Genomic DNA, 10501 nt, shown 5'->3' with positions numbered 1-10501 from the left:
CCCCCTCCTCGCGGGCCTCAGGGTTTCCTCCCCGGTCTGGTCTGCTTTGTTCGTCTTTGGGGTTTGCTGTTTGCATTTTCTTTTTTCCTCTGTTTAAGAGCCAAGCCAAAGGAAAAAGGTAAAAACAGATTTCAGAGTCACTAAATTGAGAATTCAGTGACTCTCAGCTCGGAGGGAATGGTGAGTCTCCCCCAGCCAGAGGGCAGAGGCCTCACTGACCCCCAGGCTGCCCAGATGGTGGCCACTGGGCTCCTGGCCCCTTTCCTGTACCTCCCCGGGCCTGGAGAAAGCTTGGTTAGGCGTCACGGGTGTCGCTCAGCTAACGCTCCTACTTCTGCCGACAGAGTTCTCTGCGGGGCGCTGGGCTGTGCGTCTGCAGGGGGCGGTCGTGACAGCTCTGTCGCTGGACAGAAGCCCCGTGCCTGGTAATTCAGAGTACAGAAGGAGGAGAAAGCTGTTCTTTGGCTCCGGGGTCAGTGTCTTACTTCCTAGAGGCAAAGAGCAGACCGCACTTAGCAAACGAAAGCGTAGTTGACCGTGTCTGAGCAGAAAGGGGCTTTCAGTGTAGAGGTAAGCGCAGGCCACAGTGGACGAGCTGTTCTTCCCCGAAAGCCTCAAGCTCCGCTTTGCTCCTGGGTGACGTCGGGGTTGGACTGTTGCTGTCTCGGGGTCCGCTACACCCGGCTCCGAGGGCTCGCAGACCCCCGGGGGGGCCCAGGGTGGCCGTGCGGGCCGCCTCCCTCGACGCCGGCTCGCCGTGCACTGCTTGTTCTAGAGTAAGTTACCAAAAACGATGGTGAGGCTCTACCAGGGACAAGAGCCCCGTCCACTCGGGGCCACACAGCGGCCACCGCCCGGGGTCGGGGGCGCTCCCCCTGCCTCTCACGGCCTGATACCTCTGCCTGGAAGCAATACTATTTAACAAGAGTAATTTAAATATTCAGATGTGCTGCTATGGAGATGGGACTGTTCGGACGGCCCCGAGGGCGGTGGCTCGAGGCAAGGACAGAATCTAGCCACGAGGATGGTCTCTAACTCAGTCTCTGTCCTTCACGTTCAGACTGCTTACCTGGACTTTACAGATTCCTTTCCTTTCTAAGTTCCTCCCTCAAGGCCTTGTTTTCCGCGTTAAGGTTTAAACCCGCCCAGGATGCGGCTCCTCCCCGTGCACAGGCTTCTGCTCCTTGCCTGTTCTTCTCATACCGAAAGCTGCTACCTTTGGTGTCCGAGAGGGTCTGCCTTCAGTGCCTGCGGGACGTCTCGGTGGCACCGCAGCCCACGCGGGGGTGGCGAGTGGCGCCGTCCCCCTCGGCCTGTGGTTTGGGGTCTGCCTGGCGACGCAGGCGTCCTGTTTGTGTGAGGGTCCTAGGACACCGTCGTCCTGTTCTGACAGCTGCTTCCTCTCCTCCCCGTAGCCCGACCCCGGGAATTATAGCTGCTTCAAAGAGGGAGATCTGGGGGTACGACCCTCTGACTAAAGTGAAAAGTAGGCCCGTTTCACTGACTGTGTTTAGGGAAAATAGTTTTAAGGTAAAAGGAAACGTCACTTGCTGAGCTGCCTTCTTCCCCGCAGGCTGCACAGGCCTGTTCGCGGGGTGTCCCAGCTGAGGGCTCTTTCTGGCCTAGTCTCGGCCCCCCTTTCCCAAGCTGTTTCTCCCCCACCTGCCCACACCATGCCCAGAAGGGGGCCGGCGTGGAGGGGCCAGGCCAGCTGAGCAGGGACCCTGGGCATAACTGGGGGTGCTGCCCGGTGGGGCTGCGCTGGGTCCCCCTAGGGGTTGTGAGAAGGTTTGGGGGCACCAGGCAGTTACACAGGTGACAGGGCAGAAGGATTCACGTCTCCGTTTGACGGACCTCCCCCTGCTTCCGTCAGACCAGAGCGAACGTCTGTACCAGCTGCTCGCCGTTTGGAGAGCTGCTGCCCTGAGCAGCGGGACCGTCCCCGGCATGTTCAGCCCCCCGGCTGGCGACAGGACTCCCTCGTGCGGGTGAGCAGTGTCAGGAGAGGGACTAAGCATGCGCCGCGGCTCCGCCTGCCACCGGGGACGAGCAGCTGCATCGCATCTTCACGCAGGACTAAAACGAAAACCTCTTGGAATCTGTGAGCCTGGGGTCATCCATTTGGGCTGCTCACGACTCTGGAAGGAGCAACCACTTCCGTTGCACGCATCCCTGCCCCCCAGGGAGAAACCCCAAAGATGTCATTCGTTCTTTGCCGCCCACTTGTCAAAATTCTGGGGGCCAGTGGGAGGCAGCAAACCCGGCGCTTTACTTCGGTTGACCAGGCGGACGCTGGCTGCCCTGGGCCCCCGCAGCCCCCACCCACCCACCTCGATGAGCGGGCGTCTTCATGTCAGCTTCTCCAGGTTTCCGTCTCCCAGTCACCTCCAAGGGTGACCAAGGAGACACCCTCACCTTTCTGCCGAAATAAAGTTGGAAGAATCCTGGCTCGCCACTCTTTGTTCGGGTTCTCTCTCCTGGAATAGTTTGCTAATTTGATTCATCGAAATGTTTATTGCTAGTTTCCTCTGTGTCAGGCACGATAAAAAGCGCGGGGGAGGCCAGGCCTGAGAGGGACAGAGCCAGTTAGATCTGTGACACGTCCTGGTTGATGTTTCAGTGGTCCAGCGCATTAAAAAGATGCTGTGCTTTTTTTTTATGCCAAGAATTTTCTTCCCCTCGGTAACTAGGACTTGCTCTTCTGAGCCCTGAGGAGCGTGGCGGCGGAGCTGGGGTGACGTCTGTGACTCTGAATAGATTCCCCCCCACACACCCCGCATGACCTACAGGGTGTTAAACTGAGCCTGTGGCTTCTTACGCTCTTAGCCTTTTGGGGTTAACTGGTCCAGACTTTTGTTTTTAATCAGCAAAAATGGGATTTGAAACCGAAATGTTAAGCTTGGCCCTGCCCTCCGCCCTGGTGCACGTGCATTTACACGCTCACGTTCTCTCAGGATGGGGGTGGGGGCCACAGAGCGTGTCCCGGATGCTCACCTCAGCCGAGTCCAGCCCCAGCAGCTGGTGCGTGGCGGGGAGGGGGGTTTGAACCCAATACTGAGATTTTTTTTTTCCTCTCTGACCATGTTTCTCCTGTAAAGATAATTTGGGGGGTGGGTGCTTTTAGGGGTGTGTGTGTGTGTGTGTGTGTGTGAGTGAGTGAGCATGGGTAATTTTTTTTTTTACAGTGGCTGTCTAAAGTATTTTTTACAATATGTTTAATAATCAGTGCTTTAAAAAGCAGTGGTATCCTATAAAGTGGAAATTTAGGTTCTAGAGCCTTGGATGTGAAGTTGAGGTCATATTGCAGTGTTTCACCTGTAAGTAAAATCTAGTCTGGGAAACCCAGGAAGGCTCACAGACACCCCGACACGGTGCCTAGAGGCCAGCGCCACCAGGAAAGACCAGAGGCCCACAGTGGCCGGGCCAGCCTGCGTTTCCATTTCAAATGGGATACAATATTTTTTTAATAAGGAGCCATACTTTTTTTTAAAAGTTTGAGATCTGAATGTGATTTCTAATTGTATCAGACGTTAATGTTTTAAAGCTATAACAAAGTTTAAAATTTCTACCTTTTGTTTTTCATTTATTTTAACTGTCCTTTTATCTATTAAATTGTTGTATGTGGATGGGGAAGTTTTGTTTCTCCTCTTAGCATTTGTTTCTATAACCAGAAATAAAATTATATATTAAAGAAATGACACGGGGACTCTGTGTGGTCCTGTGGGTGAGTGGCTACAGAGAGACAGACGGACGGACGGGCAGATGGCCTTCAGCTCCCCGACCCTGAGGGGTCATTCCTGAACAGAAAAGGCATGCTTTCCCCCTTCGTCCTTGGTGGATCCCTCCTGGAAGAAGCAAACACGAAGGCCACGAAGGCCCTCGTGACTTCCTGGACTCGCCAACCCCTGTGACTCGACAACCCCGAATGTCATATCCGCAGGGACGCAGAGAACACAGCAACCTCCCCACTCCGGAGTCCCCACGGCTGCGGCGGTGGGTCCTCGCAGCCACGGTGGGTCCTCGCAGCCACGGGAAGCAGCCCCTGAGCGGAAGTGCTAGGCCCTTCCTGCCAGCTCTTCTTACACGAGATTCTCGGCCCCTTCATGCTGCTTGTCTCTGGCCTCCCTTGTTCTAGGTGGTCGGGCACGGGCTCTGCAGTCAGACGGACGTGGGTTCAAGTCCAGCCGGGGAACTTGAACCTGCGAGAAGCTCCATTTCTTCCCCCCTGCCTCACAGAGTTCTGTGGATTCAGTGACATATGCGTGTCACTGGCTGTGGCTTCTCAGTGCCTGCCACGTTCACACATCGTAAGATGCTTGGGTGTTTTCCCATAGACGACAGCTGACTTGGGATGTAATTAAAAATGAGTGTTTGTCACAAATAACATCATTTGTCAAGGTTCTCAGCAGCACTTGAAACTTGACCTCTGCATCGCGTGGCCTGAGGCACCACATTCCCTTAGATCTCGTCCCACTTCTGGAGCCATTCCTCAGCTGGCAGGGGACAGAGTGGCTACGAAAACTGACCCAGAGTCCAAGTACCGGGTCACGTCCCTCCTCCACGCGCAGGGCTGTGACCTTGGGTCCCTTAACCCACTTTTCAGCTTCAGACAACTCATTCTTCAGATGATGAGAAAACTGTCCTCAGAGTTGTGCCTCAGGGCGGATGAGGTCACTGCTGCACGCTCAGTGCGCAGCAGGCTATCCGTAAAGACCGCCTGGAACTGGGCTCCTGGGCCAGTCTCCTTCCTCTTCCTGCAGTTCCTCGGGGTTCCTGGGGTGCCCTCCTCACTCTCCCTGCTCCCTGGGCGGTGGCGCTTACGGCCTCATTCACCACCACTGGCACCCACCTCCTCGTCCTCAGCACCAGTCACCCTCAGCACCTCCAGCTGGGTGACATCGGGGCATCTCGAAACCACCGCGTCCAGAACTCCCACAGGTGAGAGCCCAGTCCAGCCTCCCTCCATCCCCCTCCTGCCCTCCAGTTAGTTGTCTCCTCACTGCTTATCCCTTCGGGCTCCCTCCCCCCACCCTACCCCAAGGACATCTGCCTTTCCCACTGCACGATTATCTGCTTCATCTTCTCTCTCTAGCATATGTCACTACTAGGCTTCTGCATGACTGTATGTTTTTGATAATTGTCTTGTTGGCTGTAAATTCCATGAGGGTAGGGGCTTGGCCTCTCCTGTTCACTCTTCCCCAGAACCCAAAACAATGCCTAGCACAGCCCGGGCACTCAGCCATTGCTCCTTCATTGAATGAATGAGTCCACAAACTTCCGTGTCCTCCCCCGCACCAATGCCCAGTGAAACGGGGCCACCTGGTAAACCAGAAAACCTGCTGTTGCCTTTGACTTTTCCGTGTTCCTCCTGCTGCCCCCAAATGCATCAATCACCAGGTCCTACAAATCCTCCCCCTGAGTGGTTACTGAACCTGCCCACTTCTCCATCCTCATGGCTTTGGCCCAGCTGGGGCAACTTTTCTCTCTCCTGCACCAAGCCTCCCCGTTTCCCGCCGCCCCCCCCCATCCATTCTCTATCTGGCTGCCAAATATGAGGCTCCCCCTCGGGTGCATTTCAGCCACAGGAAGTCTTCAGTACCTTCGGCTAGGCCTGCCCCGCCCCACCCCTTCATCTGACGCCCTCTGGGCTCACCTTAGGCTCCATTCCCTCCAGAAGTCTCCCTCCTGTAGGATCCTGCCCAGTGTAGGCTGTAACAGCATTTACCACCCTGTTTGTCACCGCCAGGCAGTCTGCAGGGCAAAAATACTGTGCCCAACACATGGTAGAATTACTGGAAATTGACCCCCGCTCTGAGCCTGTTGCCTCATCTGTAAAATAGAGATACCGATAGCCTGTGTTATGGTAGGGATCGAGTGAGATGTTTTAAATCAACACGTACAGCCTATGATAGGTGCTAAATAAGTGGAAGCTTTAAGAAGAAAAATAAACCTGCTAAGTGCTGTAGCTGCTCCTTGCCAACTGCTGGACACAAATCCAGCCCGCAAGCCGCAGGGTTTGTGTAATATTTTCAGGCGTACAGAGCACAGGACCCGCACACAACGGCGCTGAGTTTATGAAACCACCTGGAATTGGGGCGGCGGCGCCCGGGCGCCCGGCGTCCACCGGCAGCTGTCTCGGGGCCCGGAGCGCGGGGACTTGGGCTCCCCAGACCCCGAAGGCGCTCAGGAGCCGAACCCTACCCGCGGCGAGAGCGCAGACGGCCCCGCCCCGCCCCCCGAGAAGCTCTCGCAAAGCCCATTGGTCGGCGGTTTGCCCGCCTTACCCACGTGACGCCGCACGTGATGCGGCATGTGACGCGACCCGGAAGCTACGAGCTGGGGCTGGTGGAGCGCGAGCTACCGGAGCGCGCGGGCCGCGTCTCTGCGCGGCGCTGGCGGCGGCATGTTCACGGCGGGGGCGGAGAGTCTGCTCCGCCAGGCCAGGTGCCCGCGCCTTTCCCTCGGGGCGCCTGGTGGTAGGGTTCAGAGCGGGGCCTGGGCGCGGCGACTTCGAGGAGCCCGTCTGGACTCGCCTTAGAGACCCGGGGGCGGGGAGGCCACGCCGGCCGGACCCGGGGTGAGGAGGTCCGGGGAGAGTGGAGTGGGTCCCGGAGGAAGTGGCAGCTGAGCAGCGTTTTGAAGAATGAGTGGGAAAAAAGTGGGGCGGGACCCCGCAGATTGGCCTGAGGCCAACCGGAAGTGGGGTAGCCAGAAGCTGTCATGCTCCAAAGTCATGAGCACAAAGCCACAAAGGGGCTGGAAAGCCTGCTGGGATCGAGCCGTGGCGAACTCAGGAGTTTGAGGCCATCCGAGGGCTTTGGGGGGCCATGGAATGTGTGATTTAGGAAGACGGTCTCCTGCGGGTGCAGTGGGTGGGCTGAGAAATTACCCACCATCTTGGCCCGGAAATGGCTCTGGACTCCCACTAACCTTCCTCACCAACTGACCAATCATGGGAGACAGCAGAAGGTGTAGGCTAGAACTAAAACCCCAGTCCATCAGTCTAAGCCTTGATGCTACTACCTGTTTAAAAAAAGAAAATGCCTCCAGAACCACAAGCTCATGGTAAACTTAAAAACAAACAAACAAGCAAAAACACTAGATTCTGAGCGGGACCACTTAGTGGAAAAGATTAGGACGTTTGAGGCTGCTGTGGTTATAGAGAAGCAAGACCTTGAATGCAGATTAGGTTCTAAAGGCTGTAAACGGCAAAAATCTGCGGTGAAAATAACCCTTGAAAATCTGCAAGGAAGTGCATCGTGGATTTGCCGCCCCATCCCCCAATAATTCCAGCAGAGCCTGTATTTCCTTCAATATGGGACGGATATTCCAGTATTCTAATTCAAGTTCCAATATTCTAGTTCAAGTTCACTTGAACTGAGAGGCTGTATTAAGTTATAATAGATATCTTTAAATCCTACCATTTCATTCAGTGTGTGGCATGTTCACGGCAAAGGTCTTGCTGTGAGAACTGAGACCCACTGAGAACTCCGTTGAATTTAGCTCTCCCAGCTCACCTTAATGCTTAAAGATGTAGGTTTGTGGAATAAAAGGCAGAAGGACTATCCCTCATTATTTAAATTCTTATTTATTTGTCTTGGGCGGGTGGGCAGATTGAGGGTAGTGTGTGTTTAAATATCCATAAGTAAAATGTACAAGTTATACAATTTCTCTCGGCTAGGATTTGAGGAAAGTAGTAACTATCATTGAAGTCTTACTCACTTTCAATATGTTTTACTTTAAGTATGGGATTTTTGGTGGTACTTGATATCGCTGAAATTTGGGAGTTAGGATTTGGAGTGAATTTTAATTTCCAAAGTTTTCAGAGACGGAAAGCAAGTCTGGAAAAGGTTATCAGAAGCATCTCTTGTAAGCTGAAGAAGAGGTGAAGGAAGTGGATTTGGGTTGGGGGTGGATGGAGGGAGGTGTGCAGCGAGGTCGGGGGAGTCTCCAGAAGGACAACTAACCAGAAACTTGGGGTGAGTGAGGAGTTAACCAGCGAGGGAAGAAGTCAAGGGTATTTCAGGTAGAGGGCCTGTGCAGAGGGTCAGAAGCAAGAGGAGGAAGGACTTGCCCACTGAGAGGAGTAAAGCGGGGCCAGGGCCCGTGCGTGTTCTCAGCGCCTGCAGGAGTTCAAGGTTGAAGGCAGTGACGGAGAGCTCATTGGTATTTGTCTGCCAGCCTTTTAGTAAGAAGAGGAAACACAAGAAGTTGTCCCAGGACCCCACCTTCATGTGTTCATTAAACTTTCTTGTCAAAGAAGGTTCTAGATTCCAGAGCTCAAACATCTGAGGAGTCCAGAATAGGTTTAGTGGACTTCAGTCATGGCTTTGCGGGGTGGCCCCCACGGAGGTCACAGCGCAGAGAGGTCCTTCTCCAAGAGTCCCCCAGAAGTCCCTAATACGGTGACTCATTGGCATGTTACATTTTCTTGCTTTTTGGACTGGAATAAAACCTAAAAACAGGTTTCCATTTTGAGACTGTTCAATGTGTTACATGTTGACGATGCTCAATAGACATTTTTAATTCATTAGCAAATTATGTATTAGAGTAAGGAATTATAGTAGGCTTACCTTACAAGTGTCATAAAATTTGCTCTTTAATATATTATATTTAACTCGTTCCCAGAAGTTAAAGGCTCATTGAAGGACTCTTGAAAAGCAACTTATTTCAGATTAAATCTCCCTTTCGACCCCTAAACCCAATTGGTTTTAGTTCTTTTGTTCTTGGAACCACAAAATCTGAATGTGTGGAGTCCCCATTAATAATGTGTGCTGTCCTTGTAAACTGTGGGGGGGGGTCTCCCCAACAGCACTGTCCGGCAGGGGACAGGAGTGGCCCATGGGTGGCCAAGCCCCAGGGAAAGGAGCCAGGTCGGGAAACCAGTCAGCTCATTTGTCACGAGCGCTGTTATGGGTGGTGGGGTCATTGTCCTGTGACGCCCAGGTTTCTCTTTACTCAGTGGGGGTTTTCCCTGCGGCTGCCAGTCCTTCGGTCCCAGCTGAGGGTGGCGTTTCTGAGTCCTTCGACAAGGTCTCTTGGTACCAGGCTGCTGACAATGTCATCCTTGTTCAGGGAGCTCCAGGACGAGGACCTGCAGAAGTTCTCTTCCCGGCTCAGGAAGCTGCTGCAGAAGGACCCAGGCCCTGAGGCTACTGACACCCTGCAGAGGCTTTTCTTCATCGTGTCAGCCACAAAATATAACAGGAAGTGAGCGTGCTCACCTGTGGGTGTGGCAGGCCCGGGGTGGGCTCCTAACAGGCACCGCCATGGGAACGCCACATCAGCGCCTGGCAGGCGGGCACAAACCTTTGACGTTTGATCTGTGTCCACTTAAACCAGTGCTAAAGGTTCTCAAATATAAAAGTCCGTTCTACCTGCCCAGGGGACCAAGGCCACTTCTCCAGAGTGAGAGGGGAGTGACCGTGAGCCCTGGGTGCCGGGCCCCCTTGCAGTGGTGTGACATGCCAGCTGCCCACTGTGACCTTGCTGTCCCAGGCTGGAGAAGACATGCGTGGACCTGCTGCAGACCACCCTCTGCCTGCCCACGTGCCCCGAGCAGCTCCAGCTTCTCTGCGCTGCCATCCTGAGAGAGAGGTCACCCTGTGACAGCCTCAGCCTGTCCTGCGACCACATCCAGAACACGCGGCAGCTGAGCCTGGTAGCCTCTGTGCTCTTGGCCCAGGTAGCGCACCTGTCACCGTTTAGGTTGGCCACCTGCCCTTGGTGGCCCTGGGGCCCGAGAAGCAGCAGGCTGGTGTGCGGCCCCTACATGGGCAGGCTCAGCTGCGTCCCCTCCATTCCCCAGTCTCAGTGGCCACCGAGGACCTGCCAACACTCAGATGCATCGATAACGAGCAGAAACACCTGACCCCTTCCTCTCCCATCTTCCCTTCTTCCCACGTGTCCCCGGGGAGGCAGCCAGCACTCTGTGCAGGCTGATTCAGGCCGCAGGGCCTGGTCTGCTCTGGTGACATTCGTGGATACCCATAAGGGGTGGCATTATGGCATTAATGGTGCTAGCAGAGTGACAAGCTTCAGAATTTGACAGTTCCCTTTCCAGATGTTTTCAGACCAAATGACGTGTCTCTTCAGGCGCTTGGGCAAGTCAGCCTTCCCATGCCACCTGTGTTTGATTTGCAGGGGGACAGAAAGCAGGAGGTCAGAAATGTGGCCCAGTGCATCTTCAAAGTCCTTGAGAGCCGGCAGCCCGAGGGGCCCAGTCTGAGGCCCCTCCTCCCAGTCCTGTCGAAGGTCACCAGCCTCGCCCCAGGCAGCCTCCACGAAGGTACCCACCGTCTGGAGAGGCCCACGCGGAGAGGGAGGTGGGGCAGGGCGTCGCTGTGCCTGAGCGGGTGCCAGCGAGGCCTGAGAGCAGGAGCTCTGTGCAGGGCTGCTCATTTTCCACAAAGACCTGCCAGTGTCCCGCTCAGCCTGAGTCCGTGGGGTCTAACTTGTTCCCCGCGGCGTTGTCCCCACTCCCTCTGCAGACCAGCCGCGC

The 10501-nt window shown here is 54.9% G+C and overlaps 1 protein-coding gene across 1 annotated transcript in view; it reads left to right on the top strand.

The window, feature by feature from the left end:
* The first annotated feature begins 5673 nt into the window (after window positions 1-5673).
* The window catches only part of AP5Z1 (adaptor related protein complex 5 subunit zeta 1), an 11669-nt gene continuing 6841 nt past the window's right edge, over window positions 5674-10501 (top strand). Inside the window, exons 1-4 of the mRNA XM_025043173.1 lie at window positions 5674-6444; window positions 9076-9210; window positions 9499-9685; window positions 10144-10288. Of these exons, the coding sequence (XP_024898941.1) occupies window positions 6404-6444; window positions 9076-9210; window positions 9499-9685; window positions 10144-10288 (508 nt within the window). The 5' untranslated portion in view covers window positions 5674-6403. The remainder of the gene's footprint in view (window positions 6445-9075; window positions 9211-9498; window positions 9686-10143; window positions 10289-10501) is intronic.

This window comes from Pteropus alecto, unplaced genomic scaffold (genome assembly GCF_000325575.1).
Source record: "Pteropus alecto unplaced genomic scaffold, ASM32557v1 scaffold40, whole genome shotgun sequence".
Classification (NCBI taxonomy): Eukaryota; Metazoa; Chordata; class Mammalia; order Chiroptera; family Pteropodidae; genus Pteropus; species Pteropus alecto.
Note: the sequence above shows the minus strand (reverse complement) of the source record. Positions and strands in the feature narration are given on the sequence as shown.